Source organism: Zingiber officinale, chromosome 5B (genome assembly GCF_018446385.1).
Source record: "Zingiber officinale cultivar Zhangliang chromosome 5B, Zo_v1.1, whole genome shotgun sequence".
Lineage (NCBI taxonomy): Eukaryota > Viridiplantae > Streptophyta > Magnoliopsida > Zingiberales > Zingiberaceae > Zingiber > Zingiber officinale.
The window spans coordinates 113,455,219-113,483,064 of record NC_055995.1 but is presented as its reverse complement, the minus strand read 5'-3'; the positions used below and the strand labels follow the sequence as shown (position 1 = coordinate 113,483,064).

Sequence of the window (27,846 nt, the reverse complement as noted above, 5' to 3'; positions counted from 1 at the left end):
ACGAGCCGCCTATAAACCCTCCGAGCGGAAGACCGCCGAGCTCCGACGTAAAGACGAGACGGCGTCTATAAACCCTCCGAGCGGAAGACCGTCGAGCTCCGACGTTAAATATCGAGAGACGAGCCGGCGTCTATAAACCCTCTGAGCGGAAGACCGTCGAGCTCCGACGTTAAATATCGAGAGACGAGCCGGCGTCTATAAACGTCCGAGTGGAAGACCGCCGAGCTCTGACGATTAAATATCGAGAGACGAGCCGGCGTCTTTAAACGTCCGAGCGGAAGACCGTAGAGAGACGACTCGGCCTTTATAAACCCATCGATCGGACAGTAGTCAAGTTCCGAAGGTAAAATTCGACGGGCGACCGAAGCCTATAGGGCCGCCGGATGGATGGTTTTCTACGTAGCCCTCGGTCGGACCCAACGTAATAGCGTAAGGCCGAGCGGCTCCTTTATAAAATGTACTTGGGGCACAAAAAGTTCAAGACCAAGGCGAAAAACAAAAATCGGACGCAGGAAGAATGGGCAAATAACAAGACACAGTTCATTCACGCCGACCGGCGGATAGACAAAACTTCTAAAGTTTGCCCCGACCGGCACGAATACAGAAAAATTACAAAATAGCCTCACAAACAGATTCTTAGTCATCAAAATTAAAAAGATGGTCCGGGATGGAGCCCATCATGGTCGCCAGGTCTTCGGCAGGGACGGACAGATCGACAGGAGCATGGCCTTTGTTCTTCATGTAGTCCACCGCCACTTTGATTGCCTCCTCAAAAGTCAACGAGAGCTTGTCGGTAAATTTCTCGCCAAACTCGTCCGAGCGGACGAAGGCTTTGCGTACCTCCGCCGATCGACCAAGCTCTCCATCATGGTAATCCTTGAGAGCGGTCTGGGAAGTATCCAGGGCAGCCTGAAGATCTTGCAAGGCTCCTTCTGCTTTGGTCCGATCGGCGGAGCGACCCTCCCGCTCGGCAGTTAGTGAGGCGTCTAGCTCCTTCACCCGTTGTTCCAGCCCCCGGTTCTCCACCTTCATCAAGTCCATATCATCAATGGCCTTGAGCTTCCGAGCGGTCGCGGTCTTTACTTCTTTATCCCGCTGCTTGACTAAGGCTTCGAGGCGGGCAACCTCGCTTGTCAAGCCAGAAGTCTTACTCCGCTCAGCTTCCAGCAACCTTTTGGCCTTCTCCAGAGCGGTCGTCGATTGTCTACTGTCCCCCGCAGCCTTGAGCTTCTTCAGTTCGTCCTCCAGTTCGGCCAGGCGATTGCTGATGGCAATCTGCTCCACCCAGTTCTGCGAATGGATATGAGCAGGTTAGAAGCTCGATCCGAAATAACTAACAAAGCAAGACAACATACCCCGGTCGCCTGTTGTAGATTGCCGTCGCCGAGCTGACCAGGAGTCATCATGGCGATCCGAAGACGAGCATCCTCCTAAGCTTTGGCGAGGGGACCCGTGAGTGTGATTTGCTGCTCGGGGACGATAGGCCGATCAGCGGCTGCCATGTATTCTTCAGACGGGAGGCGCAAGATGGTCTTTATCAATGTCGGACCGCTCGGATCACCTTTAGAAGCAGTAGCCTTGCCGGACGGCTCACCGGCGGAGGAGGAAGGATGGTCGCCCAATCGCTTAATACGTCGCAGCGTTCTTTGAGGACTGGAGGGCGGCACCTCAGAGGTTGCCCTTGGAGAGCCGAGCGACGTCGGGGTACTCTCAATAGAAACCGTCCCGGACAACACTGGAGCTTCGTCGCCCCGCTCGGATTGCGGTTCATCGGATGGAATCGGTTGAGAGGTTGCCTCCGGCTGTTTGCGCTTCCGACTTGCCAGAGGAACGTCGTCGGCCGAACGACCCTCTACCTCGACTTGAGTGGAGGGTTCTATGTCGCCCGCAGCCTCGTCGTGAGAGGCAGGAGCGGCTAAGGCTTCGGGGACATCCTGAGTCCCCTCACCTTCTTCGCCGGCCGGATCCGCTGGAGCAAGGCCCCGCTCGGCGATCTCCTTGTTCTTGGCTGCCTCGATCTCGGCGGCTCGCAGTTTCAACCGCTCGGTAGCCTTGGCGCGCCACATAACTTCAGCTGCAGAAGCAAAAAATAAATCAGTTAGAACAAAATAAACGGAAAGATAAGGGAACTTACTCATGCTGCAGGGCAGATCGGCTGGGGTAGAAGACAAGCCGAATATGTGCATTACTCCCGGAAGGAGCATCTTGTCAATATGATAACGCTGACCAACCAGCCGTCCGCGTCGCCTCTAAATTTGCCGAGCTCCGGTTGCGCTGGCATCGTCGTCTGCCACTTGGTACGGAAGGTTGGCGGCTCGGGAAAACGTACATAGAAAAAATGCTCCTTCCAATGTTTGTTGGAGCTCGGCATGTTATCGAAGAGGACGAAACCTATCATAGACTGGAAAACAAAGGTACCCCACTCGGCTTGCTTGGGATAAAAAAAGTAGTGGAAAATCTTAGGGTCGAGGGGGATGTCGTTCAGTTTAAAGAGAACTATCACCCCGCTCAGCAGCCTAATGGAATTAGGGACTACCTGGCCGAGCGGAATGCGAAAATAATTGAAGACTTGTAAGAAGAACTTATGGGGTGGAAAGCGTAGCCCGGCCAAAAATTGGTCTCGGAAGAAAAGAACAGTGCCAGGCGGCGGTTCATGTGGCCGGTCGGTGGGGTTAGCTACTACAATGTGGTGGTCGAGCGGCAGATTATAGGTTCGAGTGAGGTGCAAAGCGTCCTCCTCGTCGAACCGACTTTCCATGGTCGAATACCAAAGACCAAGAGCACCGCCGGTCGGCTGTGAGGTACTGGTCATGGTATAGGGTCGGGAATAAACGCGGAATGGATGGAAAGAGAAATAAAACTAGGGAAGATGGCAAGATGATGAAAAAGATACCTAATAGAGAAAAAAAAGAGGCAGCAAGGGAAAGGAAGGCTTACGGGCAAAGGAGATGATCGAAAGGAGTTGTGGAGTCGTCGGAGAGCTGAAACACAAGGTCGCCGGCGAAAAGAGGAGCAGCGGGATGTCTGGAAACGAGGAGGTCGAAATGCGGCGAAGAGCAGGGGTCGGGAGCTTTATAAGGGCGGCAGCGATCAATTTCCACCGTCCGATCCAGGTCGTCGATAACGAGGTCATCATCCAGCCGTTCCTTTCAAACGGCGGCTGTCCCATCGGATGTGACGCCACCGCCATACCCTGACAAGAGAAAGGCAGCCACGTGTCAACAAGTTACGGGTTAACGCACGTGGTTAACAGAAGCTTCGGCATAAATTCCAAGGCACGGGCGAGATATCGCCGAACGGCTGAGCATCCATTAGCCAGTCCGAGCGGACTAAGGTATCGGTCGTCACTCGATCAGTCGGACTTCGCCTCCTTCGACTAGACTTGAGGGGAAGGCAAGTGATCCGGTGGTCAAGGCAGAGGACCCCATTGCGAGGGGTCAACGCCACGTGGAGATCAAAGGGCCGGGGGGTCCACCGGAGAAGGGTGAGCCGACCGAACTTGGGAGAAAAGGATAGACCGATCGGCCGACCGATGAGCATCCAACAGTAAAAGGTGCCCTGACAGGGGTCGGGGTTCCGACGCTCAGTTGAAACAATAGCTAAGAGTCGAGCGGAAGGCCTAAGAGAAGGTGACATACTACTAACAGTCCTTACGTAGCACCCGCCCGGAAGTCTCCCCAGCATATCGAAGTAAATGGCAGTCCGGACGGGAGGGGAGTTCCGTCCGGCCAGGGCGTGAGATGAGGTCCGTCCGGCCGGCGCATGAACTCCCCGTCCAGCCGGACGGACGGACGTCCCGACCGGTGGTGGGTAGGGATAGACAAGAACACCTTCTGACAGCCGTCAAGTCCTATGGCTAGGCCATACTCCAAGTCTGACAACGAGGTGTTCTGTTGTCCCATCAAGGACATACTCGGACTGTAGCAGTATGGCGTCAGGTAAGCTTTCTGACAGACACATACCGAGGTATGGGCTGCGGACACGTATGCACCTCGGTGGACGTGCAGGAGCTCTTTCGCCGCTCTATATAAAGAGCCGCATACTTCGCTGGAGGTACGCGTTCAACACCTCTGGAGCCACTTTCTTCACTGTTTGCTTGCCTGACTTGAGCGTCGGAGGGTCTCCGCCGGGAACCCCTTCCCAGCCCAATTTCTGTGCAGGTTCGCCGGAGGATCGTGCAACCAGTCGAAGATCCACGTCAGCAGCCGGGAGTGCCACGTGCCCAGCGTCCTTTGATTCAGCATTCGGACAAGATCAACCATAATGGTAAAAAATGAATACACTCGCCCCCAGCGCCTTCGCCAATCCGTCTCAAGGCTAACACAGAGGAGGTAAATCACGGGCAGCTCCTAGCCTTTGGAATAGTGACTAGCACATAAGGGAGGCATTTACCTCGACTTTGTCAAGATTCGAACCCCAGATCTTATGATGACAACACCTCATGCGCTGGCCACTAGACCCATCCGAGTGGACTAGATGCAGTATAACCATGGTAAGTGGACATGTTGTCTGACAACAGAATAATATCTCATTAAATGCGGGGATTATGAAGAGCATTATAAAATGAGATCATTCTCTACTAGTGCAAGTACGCGTGCACATATCCACATATTTGTCTTCATTTCTTTCCTTTTTTTGCTCCACCATTGCCTTCTGATTTGATTGTTAGAGTAGTTGTGCCAGGGATCCCTTCCCGCTTGTTTACTGAGAATTTCTCTCCCTGACTGTTAGCAGGAGATCAATGGAGTTCCGTAGCCAGATGATTCTCGGAGTTCTTTGAGCAAGTTAATTTTCACACCACATCATCGATGATCCACTTTCTACCCCTTTCAAACGGGATCAATATTTATTTAATTAATATTATTGTTGCATTTAATGAGTCCTGCAATTAAGTACAGAGGTGTAAAGAGAAAATTAACCAATGAGAATTTGACCATATTGTGACACAGAGATTAAGTCATCTCTAAAAAGGAGATGGAGAGACTTATGTCACACAAAATTCTAGACTCTTTGGATTTTATAGATTTAGACGATTGTCTTATATGCACAAAGGGTTATAAATTTTATGGCAATTTACCAAAGGGCGCACTTGAAAATCTGAATTTACCAAAAGGCGTACACTACTTTGGTATTTACCAAAGAGCGCACTTTTTTAAAAGCATTTCCTATTTTACCCTCATGATAATTTGACTTTTCCTATTGTTTTTCTTTTCTTCATTATATTTCTCTCACTTCTCTCTCTCCTCTGTTGGCAGAATATAGGAATAACATTAGTCAATCTTTAATCACATTTTAATACATTTGAAGAAGCCAAAATAAATAACGGGATCTCTAGGTCGATTAGTGAGTTTCGGTCAAAATCCACTGATGGACCTAGAGAGCTCCGATTGCACTCATTTCAGTTTCTATGGATTTCTAAAATTATAAGGAGTTCAAATATGGTGTACATTATTTATTTTGGCTTTTTATAGATGTTAACAAGCAAAATCAAAGAATCGACATAAAAGCCCACGTTGGGCCTGATATGGAATCATATCAGGCCCAACGTGGGTCTGATATCATTCCATATCAGGCCTAACGTGGGCCTGATATCATTCAATATCAGGCCCACGTTGGGCCTGATTTGAGTCCATATCAGGCCCAATGTGGGTTTTTTTGTCGATTCTTTGATTTTGCTTGTTAACATCTATAAAAAGCCAAAATAAATAATGGACACCATATTTGAACTCCTTGCAATTTTAGAAATCTATAGAAACTGAAATGGGCGCAATCGGAGCTCTCTAGGTCCATCAGTGGGTTTTGACCGAAACTCACTGATCGATCTAGAAAGTTCCGATTGCACCCATTTCAGTTTCTATGAATTTCTAAAATTACAAGGAGTGAAAAATATGAAGTCCATTATTATTTTTGGCACTCCTAATAGTGGACGAGAGGTTTTGAAAAATCCTAAATATCTTTTTCTTTTTTTTTCCTTTTTTTTTTTGTTTAGGCATGATATGAAGAGATATCATGCCCACGTTGGGCCTGATATCTCTTCATATCATGCCCAATGTGGGCCTGATATCTCCCCATATCAGGCCCAATGTGGGCCTGATATGGGAGATATCAGGCCTAGATACAACAAAAAATAATAATAAAAAATAAATAAAGAGAGATTTAGGGTTTTCAAAACCTCTGGTCCACCATTAGGAGTGCCAAAAATAATAATGGACACCATATTTTCACTCCTTGTCATTTTAGAAATTCATAGAAACTGAAATGAGTACAATCGGAGCTTTCTAAGTCGATCAGTGGGTTTCGGTCAAAACCCCCTGATGGACCTAGAGAAATCCGATTGGACCCATTTCAGTTTCTATGGATTTCTAAAATTGCAAGGAGTTCAAATATGATGTCCATTATTTATTTTGGCTTTTTATAGATGTTAACAAGCAAAATCAAAGAATCGACATAAAAGCCCACGTTGGGCCTGATATGGATATCATTCCATATCAGGCCCACGTTGGGCCTGATTTGAGTCTATATTAGGCCCAATGTGGACTTTTTTGCCGATTTTTGATTTTTACTTGTTAACATATATAAAATGCCAAAATAAATAATGAACACCATATTTGAACTCCTTGCAATTTTAGAAATCCATAGAAACTGAAATGGGTCCAATCTATCAGTGGGTTTTGACCGAAACCCACTAATCGATCTAAAGGATCGCACTCAATTTCTATGAATTTCTAAAATTACAAGGAGTGAAAATATGGTGTCCATTATTTTTTTACCAGAGGTTTTGAAAAACCCAAATCTCTCTTCTTTCTTTTTCCTTTTTTTTGCTTGATACGAAGAGATATCATGCTCACGTTGGCCTCGATATCTCCCATATCAGCCCAATGTGGCCCGATATGAGATATCAAGCCTAGTAACAACAAAAAATAAAAAATAAAAGAAATAAAGAGAGATTTAGGGTTTCAAAACCTCTGGTCCACCACTATGAGTGCCAAAATAATAAGGACATCATATTTTCACTCGTAATTTTAGAAATTCATAAAAATTGAAATGGATACGTGGGTTTCGGTCAAAACTCACCGATGGACCTGAGAGCCCATCGCACCCATTTCGCTATGGATTTCTAAAATCGCAGGAGTTCAAATATGTCCATTATTTATTTTGCTTTTTATATATGTTAACAGTAAAATCAACAAAAAAGCCCACATTGGGCCTGATATGACTCAAATCAGGCCCAATGTGGGCCCGATATGAGCAACATGGGCCCGATATGATTCCATATCAGCCCAACGGGTTTTATGCCGATTCTTTGATTTTGCTTGTTAACATCTATAAAGTTAAAATAACATGGAAACCATATTTGAACTTCACAATTTTAGAACCATAGAACGAATGGCAATCGGAGTTTCAGTCCATCGGATTTTGACCAAACCCACTAATCGACCTGAAGCTCAGATACTTCCTCATTCTATGAATTTAAATTACAAGGAGTGAAAATATAGTGTCCATTATTATTTTAGCACTCCTAGTGGTGACTAGATTTTTCACCAATCTCTTTATTTATTTATTTATTTTTATTAGGGTATCTATCTGCCCAATGTGGGCCTGATACGGGAGATATCAGGCCTAATAAGAGAAAACGACAGATGAAAGATGATATTCAATGGTTACCCAAAAAAGGAAAAAAAGAAAGAGATTTAGAGTTTTCAAAACCTCTGGTCCACTACTAGTTGTAAAAAATAATGGACATCATATTTTCACTCGTAATTTTAGAAATTCATAGAAACTGAAATCATCGCACTGCCCCGAGGGGACCGATTGCAACCATTTCAGTCACTGGATTTCTAAAATCGCAAGGAGTTCAAATATGTGTCCATTATTTATTTTTTTATAGATGTTAACAGTAAATCAAAGAATCGGCAAAACCCACATCGGGCCTAATATGGACTCAAATCAGCCCAACGCGAGCCCGATATGGAATGATATCAGTTTGACGCCCCGATATGATTCCATATCAGGCCCAACGTGGGCTTTTATGCCGATTCTTTGATTTTGCTTGTTAACATCTATAAAAAGTCAAAATAAATAATGTACACCATATTTGAACTCCTTGTAATTTTAGAAATCTATAGAAACTGAAATGAGTGCAATCGGAGCTCTCTAGGTCCATCAGTGGTTTTTGACCGAAACCCACTGATCGACCTAGAAAGCTCCGATTGCACCCATTTAAGTTCCTGTGGATTTCTAAAATTGCAAAGAGTCCAAATCTGGTGTCCATTATTTATTTTGGCTTCTTCAAATGTATTAAAATGTGATTAAAGATTGACTAATGTTATTCCTATATTTTGCCGACAGAGGAGAGAGAGAAGTGAGAGAAATATAATGAAGAAAAGAAAAACAATAGAAAAAGTCAAATTATCATGAGGGTAAAATATGAAATGCTTTTAAAAAAGTGCGCTCTTTGGTAAATATTAAAGTAGTGTACGTCTTTTGGTAAATTTAGATTTTCAAGTGCGTCTTTTGATAAATTACCGTAAATTTTATGATCCCAAACTAAGTTTGTTTTTGAGTCCAAAAATACACCGGATGTCGAGTTTGTGAAGTGAGATACGGTTAAGGATTTTGTCTTTGAATATGCATATATTGATATCCCCACATATATTATTGAACTTGGTCAAGATTTTGTTCTTTATCGTGTGTGCTCAGACATGATAGATCAAGACAATGCCAAAGAACTTATTCAAGGCAGAAGGACAAATTCTGCTACCTTAAAACATATGTCATTAAGGAGATGCACTAGACTGATTAAGTAGAAGTGCATTGGAGTGATGAAGATGATCCAATCATTTCCATCAAGCCATGAAAAATTCTAACTGGATTGATGCCTTTATAATATAATTGAAAAAAAATACATCAATTTATTATTTGCAATACTTAGTTTAAAAGAAAAATGATTTAATGATTTATGTTAACTTTTTTTCTTGTTATTTTTAATTTATTGTTGTTATCATATTTTCAAAATTATAAAAAAAAATTAAAATTTTTAATATTATATGGCACAACAAACCTAACCTAGCCTAAGCAGCTAGCTAGCTAGCTAATTAAGCTTAAGTCTAGCATCGATATGCGACATCAAGGGTGTGCTCATATATATAGCACAATCTATGAGTGGCAATGTCGTGGCCGACCCCTCCGACCTAACCCGATATTGTAACAGACTGAGCGGTGGCCACCCAATGGTCTACTCTGGCACCACTAATTCTATCCCCCTAAACTGAGAGTGGACACCCAATGGTCTACCCTAGCAAGCCAAACGACCCTTTCAAATATTCCCCCGTAATTTCCTCGATCCCCCCTCTTCCTCTCCCGTCCCTTGTATTTTTTCCATCCATCGCTTGTATTCCTCCTCTCCTCTCCTCTCCTCCTCCTAATTAATTTCTCAATTCCTTACCATTTCACCAACAAGAACAACTTGGCAAATTCTTATACGATCGATCTTTCTCCATGGAGAGATTTCATTCCTTCCCTCAAAAGCATGCCCGACCTCGCGTCGTCGGCCGCAGCCTTTCATTAGGCAACGTCGACCTCGAAAGGTGCGAGAACAAGGGAGGATTCGAGCTTGACAAGGAGGAATTGATAGGCGAGGACCGAGGAGGAGGAGGAGGAGTGAAGGAGAGCGAGGAGGCGGAGGAGGAGAAGGACGTCAGTGCCGCTTCCCTCTCGGCTGAGATCGATGATTTTATAGGCAGAGTTCTCAGGGAGCCGCCCGAGGAGACGGTGCCGGTCTTCCCGCAGTCAGCCGTCGAGAAGTTTCTTGACCTCGCAGAGGAGATGGTGGCGAAGCATGAGTCGGGGGAGTTCGGGATACTGTCGTCGCCGGAAAATGGCGAGCTCAGCCTTTTCAGCACCATCGATCTCGTGGTCAAGCTAGCGTCGGCGGCGGGCGGCTTATCTTCCGCGGAGCCGGAATGCAAGAGGGCGATGAACCGCGCCGGCGGCATCGTCCATCGCTCGATGTGCTTCCTCGAGGACGAGTTGCACATCCTCCTCGATCAAGATCCCAAATATAAGGTCGACCCCGGCAGCGCCCGGTCGAAGAGCAAGCGCCCTTCCTCGTTCGACCGCAGCTCCGACTCCTCTGACCGGTGCGTCCTGCCCTCTCCGGAGTCCAACTCGCTCGACCTCGCGCCGGAGACATTAGCGCCGGAGATGGTGGAGGAGCTGCGGCGGGTGGTGGGCGCCATGATCAACGCCGGGTACACGATAGAGTGCTGCCAGGTGATCGCGGTGACGCGTCGGAACGCCTTCGACGCCGGCCTGTCGAGCCTCGGGTACGAGAAGCTCAGCATCGACGACGTGGTGCGGCTGCCGTTGGATTCGCTCGAGGGCGAGATCGCCACGTGGATCCGAGTCTTCCGGCAGTCCGTCGAAGTCGCCTTCCCCCGCGAGCAGGACCTCTGTTTCGCCGTTCTTGCCGGCCAAGAAGCCATCGCCCAGAGCATCTTCCACGACCTCATCTGCAGCGCGACCATCCCGCTGCTCACTTTCGCGGAGGCCGTCGCCATGACCAAGCGCTCTGCGGAGAAGCTCTTCAAGGTTCTCGACATGTACGAGACCCTGCGCGACATCCTACCCAAGATCCACGCCCTCTTGCAGCCAGAGCCGCCGGAAGAAAACCACGACGGCGAGCCCTCGGCGCTGGAAAATCTCGAGACGGAGATGGCGTCCGTGAACGCGCGTCTCGCGGAGGCGGCCGTGGCCATCTTCTGCGAGCTTGAGAACTCGATCAAGAACGACACGACCAAGACGCCGGTGCCAGGCGGCGCCGTCCACCCGCTGACTCGGTACGTGATGAACTACCTCAAGTACGCGTGCGAGTACAGGAACACGATGGAGCACATCTTCAAGGAGCACCGGAATCACGGCAGCGGCGCCAAGAACGGCGGGGAAGACGGTAACTACTTCGCGAGCCATCTGGTGGAGCTGATGGAGATGCTGCACGCGAACCTAGAGGGGAAGTCGAGGCTGTACAAGGATCCGGCGCTGAACAGCATCTTCCTGATGAACAACGGCCGGTACATCATGCAGAAGATAAAGGGGTCAGGGGAGATCCACCGGATGCTGGGGGACAGCTGGAGCCGGAAGCGGTCGACGGAGCTGCGGCAGTACCACAAGAACTACCAGAGGGAGACGTGGGCGAGGGTGCTGGGGTGCTTCAAGGACGCGGGGCTGCAGGGGAAGGGCGGAACGGGGGTGGCGAAGCCGGCGCTCAAGGAGCGGTTCAAGAGCTTCAACGCCATGTTCGAGGAGATCCACAAGGCGCAGTGCCTGTGGGTGGTCAGCGACGAGCAGCTGCAGTCGGAGCTCAGGGTGTCGGTGTCGGCGGTGATCGTGCCGGCGTACCGGTCGTTCCTGGGGAGGTTTTCGCAGTACCTGGACCCGGGCAGGCAGACGGAGAAGTACATCAAGTTCGGGCCGGAGGAGCTCGAGAACTACATCGACGAGCTGTTCTCTGGGAACCCTTCATCCCTGGTTGGCCGGAGGAAATGATATCCACCGGATTGCGTCAAATTTCAGCTTCTCGTGACTCAAATCTCCATTAACGATGACTCTCATGTGGAGGAGGAATTACTCATTGCATGTTGTAATGGAAAAACAGGGGGGAAAAATGCCAGTAAGTAATTCAACATGTGCTTTTAGAGTTGTAAACTATCCAAATCGAGCCAAGCTTAATATTGATAAGGTGATTGAGTTAAACCATTTCGAGCTAATCAAGTTATTAAAATAGCTATTCAGCTTAACTTGGATTTTTTTTTTTTTTTGAGCGTAAGCTTAATTCAAGTTTAGCTGGAGCATTTAGATGTTATTGCATAAACTCAAAATTGTTAATTGAATAAACTCATAACTCTTATGTGTTTCATATACCCTCTACATTGATTATTGTTGGATCCATGATGAGTGATGAGGCTAGCGGCTTGATTGCAATTGCATCTAGTCGACTACCTGACTTAGCAAATATTCGAGTTGACAGACCTAATACAGCTTGTAGATCATTTTACGGCTCTTGCCGATCTTTGCCAAATCAATTATCTTATTCCAAAATTTATATGTTGTGTTATTAGTTGATTGAAACTAACCACCAGTAAGCTAATCTCGCTTTAATTATTGACTATTAAGCTTATTGACTTACAAATAAAAAAAGTTTTATTCGTTAGCAAACTAACCTAAATTGACTATCTAGTTGACTCAATAATGCAACTTTCATTTGACTAGCATCGACTTTGATTAATTCTAAGTTTCGGTCCTCACCTAAGTCAACCCAAAACACAAAGTACAAGTCACTAATAGACTATTATCTCATATATAGACTTCTTTAAAAGGAGGCCATGCCTTTGAGATTTCCTCGTTTTGCCAAGAGACCTTACCTCCGAGACTTGGTGTGTGAAGAGATTTTTTTTTGTCTTGCCAAGAGATCTTGCATCTAGTACTTTCTCTGTCAAGACGCTTTATCTCCTAGGTTTCCTCATTTTTCTAAAGTCAAACTCGACTCACTTAGAATTCCACTTGCCCAATCTTAGATCCACCATAACTTGCCAAGATGCCACTTGCCCAGCCTTAGATTCATCTTGACCAATTAGGACTTACACTTGTCCCACCTTAGGTCCACTTTGCCCTCTAGAACTCTCAATTGTCCACTTGTAGGTACATCTTGACTTGCCAAAACTACCACTTTTGCGAACACCTATTGAACTTTTTCTTTGCCATCACTTGTTATAGTCTTTCTCCATTGCTAATGCCTATTGAACTCTTCCAATGTATCTAAAGATCAAGTATAGTGCTAAAGGGTGCTAAGGGAGAGGGGATGAATAACATAATAAGAGAAATTAAAACTAAAATAATAACTGTAACAAAAAAATAAATGTGAAATAATAAAGCAATAGAAGAACTTAATGTGATTTGGAACTCCCGATTTCCACGGCTCATAAGGTGAGTTAACCACTAGCTTTCTCTTTTACAGAAATCTTTTTACGTAGAAAATCATATACAAAACTTTGCAATAAATGAAATGCGGTAAAAGAATTATTAAACCATGATTTTTCAAATGACCATAAATAATCTTCAATAACTATTCTGTGTTAATGACATTTGACTATTTTAAACTATTAGTCGATAGAGCTAGATTTATATAGAACTAGTCACCTGCTATCTTCAGTCAATTCAAAGAAATTGGAGTTGATTATTGTCCTTGTCAGATGACTCCGACACTTGTCAATCAACTCTTTTGGATAAATATTCTCAGATCATATTGATGAGATTGATGAATTCAATCTTATTAATCAACTCAATCTATTCCTAATCAACTCCAAACTAATCAGTCGACGGTAAGTTTTTTTCAATAATTATTATTTTTAATTTAAAAATATTTCAATCAATTAATTAATCGATTGACATAACTTTGATCAATAAGTCTATTACAAACAAAACATTCGATTTTCTTGGAATGAAACTTTAGCTGATTCCATAGTTGACTAACCTATCTTCGATTGGCCGATATGAGGTCAATTGGCTCATCTTGAAATATAAACATTATGTTTACAAAATATATATATATATATATATATATATATCTAGCTGATTACTCATGCATCGGTTAATTGAATTATTATTCATTCGACTCGACTCAAAATAAAACTTTTCTATTTGCGAACCGTCTACCTTCAATTGACTTTCTAATCACTAACTATATCAGTCAACGGTATATAATCATCAATTGACTAAGTCATTGACTTTGACCAAAAACACTTATTTCTTGGTCTAAGTTTTGCATATAATCATCAATTGACTAAGTCATTGACTTGGACCAAAAACACTAGCTTTTGCATAAGAGATCTATCCAAACACTCAAAATATAGGTTGCCTATATTCTCTCACAATTCACATGCCAAAAAAATTCTCAACTTTGGGGCTTCTCATGTGGAGGTATTTAATTGATCTCAATCTATCGGGACTTCTTATTTACTAAGAGGCCTAGCCTCTAGGTCTTCCTTGTCTACCAATACATGTTGCCTTTCTTATCTTCCAACACCTACTCATCTTTTAATCTTCATTAATTTACCAACAGAGACGGATCTAGAATTTAGAGATGGATTGGACTACGAATGTGGAACAAATGAATTAAGTATCAAAATAAAATGAATTAATATTCTTTAATGTCAAATTATAATTATAAAATACTTATCTATTTTGTTAGAACAATAAGATAGATCGTTGTTGGATTTAGGGAGTGTTGTCTCTGTCACCTTACGGGAAGGAGATTTAGGAGAGACCAGATCTTACGACTAAGTCTCCCTCCATTGGTTCATGGGGAGCAGCAAGTTTCTTCTTCCATCTGTATCCTTCCTTTAAGAACCATGAGTTATTGGAATCCATATTTGGTAGGAAGGTTGTTGTTTCTCTTCGGATTGTTTCCGATGTTGGTTAACATCCTCCACGCTTGAGACTTTCAAAGAAGATAATTTTCTTGCTCTGATGAACTTCAATGATAAACAGGTGTTGTTCAGAAACTTGGCGTTCTTACCTCCCTCGGTGTGGTAGCTTGGTAATTATTTTTGTTTGTTTGTTTTTTTAAGGGTGGGCTATAGCACAGGAGAGCCCCAATGTAGATCCGTCTATGTTTGTCAGCATCTATTAGACTTTCTTTTTCTACCAAATATTTTGTTGACTTCGACTAACTTGGACTTAATCTGTTACACATGTAATGTCAATGCCAAGTAGCTTGTACTTGCATACTTGACACACTACACTAATAACAACAATATGCATCTAAGTTAAACCCTTTATCAAACATATCAAAATTATATTTTTGATTTCGACTATTTAGGGTATAATTACATTAACAATCTTTCTCTGTGTTTACTTCCTGCATTTAAAGTTGGGTCAAACTTGGTTTACTAAGTATCTCTTGGATATCTATATTATAGATATTTTCTTAATTCTAGATGAGTTTCCCTTGATTTGACCACTAAAAATGATGGAAGTATATGCTTTTGTGTAGGTGCAGCGGAGGCCGGCAAGAGCGGGGTGAATTGCTAAAAAAAAAATAAACTATACCCTCCTCGGATTTCAACTCAGAAAAGCAATAGTAAAATAATAACAAATAAAGAAATAGAAATTAAGCAGAAGACAAGAATTTAACCTGGTTACAACCAAGAGGGTTGTTAATCCAGGGCAGTGACAAAAGCGCAGTAGAAGATCTCCTTTTGCTGAAGGCGGAGAAGCCTTTTACACTTTGAGGCTTAGACTATTGCTAGGAAAGACTATACAATTGATTGCTTGAGTTGTATTGAATTCCTAGCTCCAGGGGCCTTTAATACAACTCAAGCAATCAATTGATTGTTGGAAATCTGATCTCGAGGGTCCAAGGCGCCTCCAATGGGTGAGCGGATAAAACTGCGTGGTTGTGTGGGTTGTTTATAAACTGTGTGGTTGTGTGTAAATCCAACCATGTGGGTTGATGATTATTTTCTTATGTTGAGTGTTGATGTATGTCGGTTCCAACTGTCACTGTTACAGGGGGGTGCAGTCCAATTTTCGAATGGACACCCTTACCCTCGAGGCGTGACAGTTTCTATAATTCAGGAGTCATAGCAGCTAGCATGGTGCAACTAGCAAGTACAGAATCATCCTTATGTTTCTGAAGGACCAACAGTTGGTTCGCAGTTGCATCGACATCAAGACTGGTGGGAAGAGGTTGATCAAGGACATAAGCTAGTTTCTCAGCTTTGAGAACAATTCTCAAATTTCAAAACCAACCCAAGAAGTTTGGCCCAATCAATTTGTTTGAGTCTAAAATCAAACGCAAATTAGCAGAAGTCATAATTAAACGATTAACCTAGAAATACAAAAATGAGAATGTATAAGAGACATACTTTTATTTATGTAAACAATTTACATAAAAGCACATTTATTTATCAAATTCAAATACTCTTATTTTAAATTCGGGAGATGGTAGATTTTCTCCAAGTGGATTGATATCCACCATAGATAAGAATAACCTTGACTTTGGTCAACAAGTCATTCTTAGCTATAGCAATAGATAACATATTTACCGATTGCATATCACTTATATGCAATTATCACATTATGCTAGCAACTAATTGATCTTCACATAAACATCAAGTTGTTAACACATTAACAAGTATACATCAAATGCACATCACCCAACTTCAGCTCTATTCACATTGATCATGGCTTTGGCACAACAAATCAATGCTTCAAGTTTAAAACCAATCTGTTAATCATGAGATTGCATTTCTATGGTTTGAACATGCTTAATTTCAAGTTGCGCTTGACTTTGACCAACAAGTCAAAAAATAACTTAAATTTTGGTTCTTACCATATTAACGGAAAGTGTAAGTTTTAATATTGAGTAAGGGATTTAGGTCTCAACTACATCATGCAAAATTCTATCTATATGACATTACACACATGACATAAATGATAACATGACACATCACACGCATGACATACCATGACACATCATACATATGGTAAGATCTAATCACATCACACGCATGACAAAAACCAATCATGTCATAATTAATGCATCTACATGACATACAATATGGTATGTTTCTAGCATAAATTTACATATGTTATAATTCTATTTTAGAAATAAAAATATATTATAAATTTGATTTTAATAAATCAAAATTTATCTAATCAAATTAGAAAACCAATTTACAAATTTAATTAATATATCTCATCTAGAATTTCTCTATTAATTAAGAATCTTTAATTATTTTGAAAATAAAATTTCAAATTAATTTCCTAACATTTAAGAAATAAATAATTAATATTTCTTAATTTATTACAAAATAATTCAAATTTGGATTTTTTTTTATTTTTTAAATCTTTCTAAATTTGGTATTTCCACACAATTTAGGAAACTTTCTAAAAATAGAATATTTTAATAATCAGAAAATTTTAGAAAATATTAATTCTATAATTTAATTTAGAATATCTCAAATCTAGATTTTTTATGATTTTTTAAATCTTTCCAAATTTGATATTTCCTAATAATTTAGGAAACTTTTCAAAAATTAAATATTTTTAATAAATTTAAAAATTTCAGAAAAGATTAATTCTATAATTTAATATAGAATATCTCATATCTAGATTTTCTTTTTTTTTAAAAAAAAAAATCAGAATCTTTCCATATTTGGTATTACCTAACAAATTAGGATTTTTTTAAAAACTGGAATATTTTTTAAAATTTCAGAAAATTTCAGAAATGATATTTTTCTAAATTAATAGAATATTTTTAAATTTAATTTTTTAAAATTATATCAGAAACTTTCTAAAAATGGAATTTCTTAACAATTTAGGAAACTTATCAAAAATAGAAAAATCTTAATAATTCTAGAAAAATTCTAAAATTTATTATAACACAAATTACGAATCATAAAATAATTTTATGATCATGTCGAAGCATGATCAGACTTTGATACCGCTGTTGGGATATGCTTGATGCGGTGTGTGCTAAAACATGTTTCGTAAACATGCGCAGCGAAAAATAAAATAATAATAATTCCTAAATTATTACATCACACGCACCACACACATACAAGGATACAACATGTCAAACATGATCGCATAATTAAATTTTTACGGAAAATAAATTTACGCTTGGTGTACCTTACGGATGATCTGTAACGAGAAGGACATCAACCGTAACGACGTTGTCGAACCTCACCTCTATTCGTATCCACGTCGAGCTCCTCAAAACAACTCCTTAAGTACAAGCCTCTCCTTCGAAAGTTACTAGCCACGAGCAAAGAAGAGGGATCAAGAGGAAGAGAAGCACACAATGGAGAGTTTTCTCCCTCGTGGTGGTCACGGCAACAAGGGGAAGGGCTTCCCCTTGTTGGCAGCGACAAAGAGAGAGGGGAGATGGAGAAGAGAAATTGGGTTAAAGTTTTCTAAAAACCTTATAAGCCAATTAATGATCTCATGTGTATAATCTTCTATCAACCATATCAATATATAGCTCTCATTAATGAGTTGGATTAGAAAACTCAAATCCAACTCATTATCCCTTAACAAAAAATTAACCCATTAACCCATTGGTTTAGTTCACAACTAAACCAAGTTAGTTCATGACTAATTCATGATTAAACCAAATATAGTCCAACTCTTTCATAAGAGATGTGGCTCATCCGTGCTTCCATTGCGATAAATATTTCCATATTTGTCTTATGTATAGTCCAACCAAGCATTTATCTCTTGATCTAAGAATCATATTCTTTAACTTGTTTTATATATTTTAGAGACTCGTTAGTACATGTGACCCAATAAGTTCCCGATTTATCTTAGCCGTCCATAATTAACTACTTAATTATAGAATGATAATGAGTGACACCTAGTAATACATCATGATCCCCAATTAGCCAAAAAATCATAGTTGATCTTAAAATTAATTCTAAACCCTTCAGTAGCTACAGTGAATCGTGTCTCATTCCTTTCACTTGTCTTATACCCACTTAGTTCAGGACATGGTCTATGTATCTTATCCCCATTAGGTTGACTATGTCACACCTAGACCAAGTAATACTTCCTCGTTCTATGGATTCAAATTACTCGTACATGTGTACAAGAGTCTCGCACTCTTAACATGTGATGTTTTAGCCAAAGACTTTGAGTAATAATCCTAACGAGTGATCATAGGGTATACGTCTCCTCACAAGGATTAATGCTGAATCCTTTGTGGGCTACCCAAACACCTTCCCGCACTTCAACTTATACCCAATCATCCCGGGTCTACACCTCAATGAGATGCTTGCTTATGATGTTAAAGTATAAGTCTCAATGACCAAGATGACTTGTATACCTCAAGTAAAAGAAAACTTGCACTCGTGCTGCAGTAAGAACTTCACAGACATATATATATATATATATATATATATATATATATATATATATATATATATATATATATATATATATAGAGAGAGAGAGAGAGAGAGAGAGAGAGAGAGAGAGAATCATATGAAGTCTTATGGTGAGTCATTCTAATAAACTAGTTTCCATAACCAACATCCAAGTTTAACTCTCGACATCCCAATGTCTCTAGTCAATGAGAAAATAGTTACTTGGCCGAACCAAGGAGTATAACCCATGCTAATCTTATAGAATTAATGATGTCTGAATGCATTAATTAGACAACTAGAGAAATTTTAATATATTCATAATTACACATGTAGAGATAATCACTAGTTGTGATCAAATCATAAATTCTCTCATGCTATGAATTATATTACGGGCATTCAGTAAATAAGTTTAAGACAATCAAACATATAATATGCACTCAAATAGTGAATCTATACTTATCAAATAAATAGAAAAAATCGTAAGACGATTGCCTTAGGAAATCTTTCAAATTCTAACAGAGTGTTGCTGACGTGAACTCAAACTCTATCCCTGCTCCAAACTCTATTCCCGCTTCAAACTCTATCCCCGCTGCAATGTCTCTGAAAGGGTGTTTGTGCTGGCCCAAGCTGGACCGGGTGCTCAGACTGGACCGGGCACCTGGACTGGACCAAGTGATCGGACTGGTTCAGGTGCCTAGAGTCCAAGCGCCCAGACTAGTCCAAGTGCTTGGACATGTCAATTTTGTGTTGACTTATCCGACTACTGTTCCGATCGCTTGGGTGATTCTTTGACCATCTAAAGTTAAACTTACCCGAACCCAACTCTGGTCTTCTCCTCGAGAAGTTTCCTCCTCGGTTTCTCATCTCTCGAAAGCGTCATGCACGTCCTTCTTGTCTGCTGGTGTACTCTTCTGAAGCTTCTTGTCCCTCGAATGCACTAAGCTCGTCGACTCTCTTTTTGTGTCATCCTTCTTGTCCGCTATGTCTTCTGCTCGACTTCTTGTGTTATAAGTCCCTATACACTTAGACACAAGACATCAAATAATACAGAGTCCAACTTAATCTGGTTGATCACTTCAAAATCAACCCGGGGTACTTACATAAATTAGGAAGCACAAGCGAGTCCATGCCCAGCAACCAACTTCCTAGATTTTTCATTCAATTAGAGGGAAATGTCCTATAGTCCATGATAGCTGGGATTCAAATCATGGGTGTTTAGGAGTTTGCTAAATACTTTTACTGCTACACCATGCATCAAGGGGAGGGAAATTGTCTTATATCTGTTGGTGCAATCGCCCCCTAGTTAAAATTTGACTAGGTTGACCAATCTCAAGTTAACTCGAGTTGAGGTTTTGATGTTTGATCAATATGTAGTTGGTTGAGGAAGAGTCAAGTAGGTCAAGGTTGATCGTATATTTGATGAAAAAATCCAAGTGGTCATGGCTGACCTTGCACTTGGTAGTAGAAAATCTAACATAGAGTTGGCATGAGACGAAAAGTCCAAATAGGTTGTGGTTGATCAAACACTTGATAATTAGAAGTCCAAGTGGTCTTGAGTGGCTGGACACTTGACAGTCTGAAGTCTAACATGAAGTTGACATAAGAAGAAAGTCCAAGAGGGTCACGATTGATGGGACACTTGACGATCGAAAGTCCAACAGCGAGTTGACATGAGATGTGAAGTCCTGGTAGGTCAAAGTTGACTAGATGCTAGGCAAGGAAGTCCCAACATGTCAAGATTGATCAAATGTTAGACAATAAGAAAGTTCCAGTAGATTAATATTGATTAAATGCTAAGCAATGAAATTAAAAGTCTCGGCAAGTTAAGATTGATCACATGTTGGGAAAAAGAAGTGATAGTTGGTTGAGGTCAACTGGATATCGAACAAGACGAGATTTCGACTTTGGTATTACAGAAATAGTAGTGTTAGTCGATTGATAGGGTGTATAAATCAACTAATGGATGCAAAAATTCTAAAACCTCAAAAATTATGGCTGCTTCAATACTGCTATAGTGTTTCTACATTACTGCTATAGTGTTTTTCTATAGTACAATCAACTGATGTGTTCGATCAATCAACTAATGACTTTAGAAATTGACCATAAGCTTAGAATTCAACTGTTTGACTTGATTGATGACATCAATCGATTGATGGTTGATATCAATCGACTTATGTTGATTAAAAATTGAACCGAAGCTAATTGATTTAACTATTTTACTTGACTGATGGTTGATATCAATCAATCGATCAAAATCGAATAGAAGCATTCTAAATGAACTGTGAGACTTAAGTGATTAAGTAACAATCGACTAATGGGTAGAATCAGCTGACTGATATCAAGATTGATAGATCCATTGAAATAGCAAGTCAGAGCAACATTCGAATCAATAGTGGATCAATCGACTGATGGGTAAAATCAGTCGACTAATAGACGGAAATCAGTCCCAACCTAAAGGATATAAAAGAAAGTTTCGATAAGATTTTCAATGTTGATTCTTGGAGGTTTGAGAGTGAAATGCTAGTGCATTTCCATACAAACAAGAGACAATTCCAAACAATAAGAAAATATCCAAAGCAAGATTCATGTAAAATTATTTATATTTATTGTATTTGTTTTCATCCTTTGTATTTTTGTTGTATTATTTTAATCAAAGATTATAAGAGACTTCTCTGCCTACGGAAGGTATTCGAGAAGGAGAAGATTTAGTGATGGTAAATCGTTAGAACTAGACCTTGGATTAGTCGCCTTAAGAGGTAGATACTATATAAAATCTCAGTATTATGCATGTAGAGTCAAGGTTGATTCCAATTTCCCCCTGCACATTAAAACGATGAGCATATAATCAAGAAGCGATCAAAGTTATTCACCCTCTCTAATTCGTAAAGTCTTACTATATTGAATGAAGGTGGTTAAGTAATGAACATGACACATATCTATTATATTGTATGAAGGTGGTTAATTATTGGATATCATAACAGCTATCAAGTAGTTATTTAAAGAAAAAACGTAAATAGTTGTTTTTGCAAAAGTGGTCTCAACCATGCCTTAACTTTTCAGAAACAATCATTTCCTACTATTTAATACTAGAAATCATTTATATATGAAAGTTGCAAATGGGAGTTATTCACTACAAATGGAAATGGAGTTAAGAAGCACCAATTGAGAATAAAAAATACCTTCATTTCATCATATTCACATGAACGCAATTGCTGGGTAGAGAAGGCAATAATTAGTTTCCAATAATGTTTTATCAAAAACATGGGCATTTATGTAATCTCACACTCGTTTATCCTTCTATAAATTCACTCATTCTTCCCCCTAATATTGCATATCCTGGTCCAACATTAGTTGAATTTGTCTCCTCAAAGAAACAAGATAATGGCCGAGGAGAAACACCACCACTTCTTCCACCACAAGGAGGAGACCTCCTCCGACCCTAGGAAAGAGGAGAAGCACCACAAGCACATGGAGCAACTCGGTGAGCTTGGTGCCGTGGCCGCCGGTGTTTACGCTTTGGTAATTTATAATTAAGAATTTATAATTAATCACTTTTTAACTAGTTAAATCACATGATCGTAACCTCGCGTGCAGCATGAGAAGCACCAGGCGAAGAAGGACCCTGAGAACGCACACAAGCACAAGGTCACGGAGGAGATAGCGGCCACTGTGGCCGTGGGCAGCGCTGGGTTTGCGTTCCATGAGCACCATGAGAAGAAAGAGGCAAAGAGGCATGGCCACGAGTAGACGACTTTCACCCATGCAATTATTCGATGCTTGTTCTTGTTGTTTTTATGATCGAATAGTGATGCATGGTTATGGCTATGGCTATGAGAGAAATAAAATGGGTATCGTAACTCAGTTTATGAATTATGCATCTTTTGCTTTGTGGTGCTTGTTTACTTGTGAGAATAATCTTTTTAAAGAAGAGTGTTTCTTGAGATGGATCAAGGGATTGTCTTTATCGTCACGAAGATAAGAACACTAGAAACGATCCTTTATCATAATCATAAACACTTACTTCCAAAAGAATGTTGTCATAATCGTAAACGCTTATTTCCTTGACATATGGTGATAATACAAATGTTGGATGGAAGAAACAAGCAAAGGATATTTTGCATAAAAAATAAGAAATGATGGTAACATCGAAGGCTATTTTATTTCTATTTTGTAAAGGGTAAATATAATATTTAAAATATAAATGATAAAATAAAAAAAAATAAACAAATATAAGAGGGGAAAAAATGAAATGTTCTCTACATTAGTTTACAACCCCATCTTGTCGTCTGCTTGCCATTGGAGTCGTGGCCTTCACGAGATCTGCAGGGAGAGAAAAAAAATTTAATTATTAAGCTCCATCATTGAATTAATAGTCCTCTCAACATGTTATTGAGAGATGGTTGGATGCGTAGGACCGTTATCGTCGGGATGAAATGAGCTTCATGTGAATGAAGTCTATCTTGTCGGCTGCCCGCCATTGGCGATCATTAATCGGGTGGGGCATTAAGAAATTTGGATGAGTGAGAGCCAGACAATTGTCCTTCACTAGTTGTGGCCTTCACAAGATTTCAATGATAGTATTGTTGGAAAAATAATTGTGTGAATTAATATATTTAATTAAATGTATTTATAAAAGGCTCTTTTAAAAATGGAAACTAATGAAGTGATTTTATATTTACCGATTTTCGACTATTAAATATAAATATAAATATTATTTATATAAAAATCTATTTTCTCATTCACTAATTTATGGATTAAATTAAAAATAATAATTTTGTTTTACTAATCTAGATATCTAACTTTTTGAATTGATTACTCCTAAAGATGACTTATAAGACTCTATAAAAAAAAATTATTTGTCACTCAGATAAATTTGAAAGCACTGAAGTTACAATAAGTTTAAATATTTATCGTTATAGATTCAAGATATATTATTATTTTATTATGTTGATATGATACGGAGGATTTTAGATTTAGATTTAGATTTAGATTTCTATTTTTCTAAAATTATTTTTTTAACAAGCGGTGTCATAGCCGTCCGAAATCAATCGATTCATATTTATAGTTTTGTTTTATAAATTTAGATAAGCCATATACTCAGCGAAGCTTGTCAAATGACGTGGAGCTGTAGACGTGGTCTCTCCTGCTCGGCAAGCGAAGGAAAAAAACAAAATCAAAAGCTTCTCAGCGAAAAATAAATTTCTAAGCAATTATCCACTCTCCTCTCCTTCTTCTCTGTTCCCTTACCTTTACTCTTTCCACTCATTTTCCGTAAGGACCTTCGTCCGCAAACTTCCTCAGCCCACAAGTGGTGAAATTTCCAGGCAGCTCTCTCTGGCCAAGCTTCTCAGCAGCCTAACAGAGAAGAAATTTCTTTCCCACTGTGAAGTTAGATTTAGCTCAAGAATTTCACTCTTTTGATAAGTAATCTTTTTCCTTGATCAAGTTAGATTTAGGTTAGATCTCCTCTTGTAATCATACTGTGTCACCTTAATATCCCGAATCTTCCCTTACCCTGCATATACAAGAGCTTCAAAGCACCGGCTGCCTTTTTTTTTTTTTTGTTAAATTTGTAGACTCTTAAGTTAGGTTGAGGTTGAAATTCTAGTCCTACCATGTTGAAGACTGAGCTTGCTGCTCGATGATCGTCCTGGGATTGCTAGAATATTCTGCATCCTTTACTCTAGGTTAGCCTCGTGATTTGGATGTATGAGCTACCCTCAAATGGATTGCCAAGGAAGTTACTTTGACCGATAACTTATGGTGCAGCTTGCTTCTGGCAGTTGAATGTGCAAATTACACTTCATCTTAATCTGCTACTTTTGGGGGCTTTGGTTGCACATTTTATTCAGTGACCTAGTAGCATGTATGTTTCATCTGTTTCTAGGAGGGTTTTAGAATATAAAACTATGTTGCCATTTTTGTGATAAAAATTTAAATACTTTCGAATTGATTTAGTATATAATTTGTAATTTGTTCAATCTCCACATGTTGTAATTTATTATTTTTTGAACCTAAATAATGAAAATGTGATTTTTTGGTTGCCACTTCATGGCATCATCAAGTAACAACAACATCGACAATACAAAATTTGAAACTGTAACATGCAAGGACTGCAAATGAAGAGCTTTGGTGTTAGTCTTTAGATCAACAAAGAACCCAAGAAGATTCTATTATGGATGTAGACATCATGGTAAGTTAAAGTGGGTGATGATCGATATTATATTGGATGAAGACAACAATGTTATATATTTTAGCAGGCGGACAATAATAGAGTCAAGGTTAAGAAGTGAACACATTATTTTTTATGGACATAATCTGGGAAATTGAAATATACTAATATTGGTTTGGATATTAGTAATTGTGAACTTAATTCTTTTGGTTGTATATTAGATTGGTTTGTTATTTCATCTGGTTAATTATTATTGACTAATGTTAATGTTGGTGTTGTAATGTGATGGGATAAATGTTTGTAATTTTGGAAGCAAAACTGGTTTGGTATTTCATTTGGTTAATTAGTATTGAATACTATTGGTATTGTAATGTGACGGGATAAATGTCTATGAGAAGTTGGAAGGATAATCGATATGGCAAAAGTCAATATGGCCATTAGTTGTAATGAGATTTTTTTTTATGTTTTTGAGCTTACTTAGGTGGCATTTGGTTTGGAGTGCGGAATAGGAATGAGAATGGACTTGATATTAGACTGGAATAAGAATGAGTTTATCCATTTTAATACTGTTGTTTTGTTTATAAATTGGTATTCGGTATGGTTGTTAATACTATTGTTTGGTTTGCAAGAGATTTTGAAATACAAAAGCAACAAATATCATATTTATCCTTAAAATAAATCATAATATTCATACAAGGTTATCTAAACTTTTGGGTATGGTTTGAGTTTCATACTGTAAATTTTGATATACCAAAATTTAGCACGATATACTATCTTTTGGTATGACATTATTTTCTACACAGTTGTAGCAGCTATTATTTCATAGCTGCTACAACTACAATTATTTTTTATATTGTAGCAACTACGGTTTCGTAGTTGCTACATAGTTGTAGCAGCTACGGTTTCGTAGCTGCTACATAGTTGTAGCAGCTACGAAATCGTAGCGGCTACAACATGTGTTGCTGCTATAATTGTGTAATAAACCTCCGAACATCATAACTTTTGACTCATATATTAGAATTAGAGGATTTTTTGAATCAAAATTCATTCAGAGATCTATAATTCAAAAAATAGATCATCTCATTCTGATATACGAGTCAAAAGTTATGATTTTTGAAAGTTTGCTATACAGTTGTAATTCATTTACTAATTTAATAATTTACTCTAGGGATCCGTCGATATGGCATACCGAGACTAAATTCTCATACCGTATACTATTTCAAAAAATTGCTATAAAAAAATTTATACCGATATTATACCAAAAATTTGGTATATCGAAGTTTCAATATACCAAATTTTTTGTATGATATAAGTTTCATACAAAAAATATTGGTATATGAAAATTTAGTATGATATGTTCTAGCAGGAAAAACTATGTTGTAGCAGCTATTGTTTAGTAGCTGCTACAACAGAGAAAATTGTGCTATTGCAGCAATTGGTTAGTAGTTGCTATAATGGGTTTGCTAAGTGAACTTTGAGGTCATAACTTTTAACTTGAATTGAACCATCAGATGCACAGTATATCAAATCGAAGCTCGTTCAGATATATTAGATTTGATATATTGTTCATTATATGATTCATCAATAATCAAAAGTTATAACATCTCAAAATTTACTCGACAAACATAATATAGTAGCTACTAACTAGTAGTCGGTATAACACAATTTTCTCGATTGTAGAAGCTACTGGCTAGTAGTTGCTGCAACATAGTTTTTCTATGTTGTTGTAGCATCTACGAACTAGTAGCTGCTACAACAGAGAAAATTATGTTGTAGCAACTATTGGTTAGTAGCTGTTATAACGTGTTTACCGAGTAAACTTTGAAATGTCATAACTTTTGACTCAGATTTAATTATAAGACGCACAATATACCATACAACGTAAAATATAATATTTTTAATAATTGTCGTATCCTAGTCATATTATGTCTTATATTTTTAAAATGTTTCATGTCGCCATATTAAAGTCCAAAACCTTAATTGATAAAATAAATAATTAATTTATAAAATAATTTATTTAGTATTTCGGTATATACCAAAATATCAAAAAATAATAAATTTTATACCTATACTAATACCAAAAATTTCTATATGAACGGTATATATCAATATGGTATATGTGGTATATTAAAATTTTTGGTATTTTCCTCATTTTATACCTATACTAATACCAAAAATTTCTATATGAACGGTATATATCAATATGGTATATGTGGTATATTAAAATTTTTGGTATTTTCCTCACCCGTAAACCGTAGCTACTACAACTACAATTATTTTTCATGTTGTAGTAATTATGATTTCGTAGCTGCTACAACTACAATTATTTTTCATATTGTAGTAGTTACGATTTCGTAGCTGTACACAGTTGTAGTAGTTATAAAAGCATAGCTACTACGTACATGTGTAGCTGCTACAATTGTGTAGTAAACTTCCGAATACCATAACTTTTGGCTCGGATATCAGAATTAGACGATCTTCTTTTTAATCGAAGTTCGTTCAGAAATCTATAATTAAAAAAAAAAAAATATTGTCTCCATTCCATCCGAGGCACCTCTACCTTTGAGGTGCCTCGAGTCTCCAAAGTAGAACTCTTCATTCTAAGGTCAACCTCTGAGTTGACCTTTCTGGACTTTTGCTCCTGTGGATGATGTTTCCGATCGTCCGGAGTTAAGTTCACCTAGACCTAACTCCGATTTTATCCTCGAACAGACTTTTTCCTTGTCTTCTCGTCCCTCGGACCCCTGTGTG

The 27,846-nt window shown here is 39.4% G+C and overlaps 3 protein-coding genes across 3 annotated transcripts; 2 read left to right on the top strand and 1 right to left on the bottom strand.

Moving 5' to 3' along the window:
• Positions 1-636: 636 nt before the first annotated feature.
• Positions 637-1,403, bottom strand: LOC121986928 (peroxisomal and mitochondrial division factor 2-like). Its single transcript, XM_042540851.1, has 2 exons — positions 1,356-1,403; positions 637-1,242 (listed from the first exon to the last, which is right to left on the bottom strand). Exons 1-2 carry the CDS (start codon positions 1,401-1,403, stop codon positions 637-639), a joined length of 654 nt encoding a protein of 217 aa, XP_042396785.1.
• A 7,710-nt stretch (positions 1,404-9,113) lies between these two features.
• Positions 9,114-11,738, top strand: LOC121987742 (exocyst complex component EXO70B1-like). Its single transcript, XM_042541477.1, has one exon. The coding sequence runs from the start codon at positions 9,499-9,501 to the stop codon at positions 11,542-11,544; it is 2,046 nt and encodes a 681-aa protein (XP_042397411.1). The 5' UTR covers positions 9,114-9,498; the 3' UTR covers positions 11,545-11,738.
• Positions 11,739-22,234: 10,496 nt separating this feature from the next.
• On the top strand, positions 22,235-22,796 carry LOC121985397 (abscisic stress-ripening protein 1-like). The gene is made up of 2 exons (XM_042538831.1): positions 22,235-22,442; positions 22,518-22,796. Exons 1-2 carry the CDS (start codon positions 22,305-22,307, stop codon positions 22,668-22,670), a joined length of 291 nt encoding a protein of 96 aa, XP_042394765.1. The 5' UTR covers positions 22,235-22,304; the 3' UTR covers positions 22,671-22,796.
• Positions 22,797-27,846: the final 5,050 nt, after the last annotated feature.

Coding starts and splice junctions, on each gene's coding strand:
- LOC121986928 (XM_042540851.1), bottom strand. CDS start 1,403: ATGACTCCTGGTCAGCTCGGCGACGGCAATCTACAACAGGCGACCGGG. Junction 1,243..1,355: donor ATCTACAACAGGCGACCGGG/GTATGTTGTCTT, acceptor GCCGAACTGGAG/GACGAACTGAAGAAGCTCAA.
- LOC121987742 (XM_042541477.1), top strand. CDS start 9,499: ATGGAGAGATTTCATTCCTTCCCTCAAAAGCATGCCCGACCTCGCGTC.
- LOC121985397 (XM_042538831.1), top strand. CDS start 22,305: ATGGCCGAGGAGAAACACCACCACTTCTTCCACCACAAGGAGGAGACC. Junction 22,443..22,517: donor CCGCCGGTGTTTACGCTTTG/GTAATTTATAAT, acceptor CCTCGCGTGCAG/CATGAGAAGCACCAGGCGAA.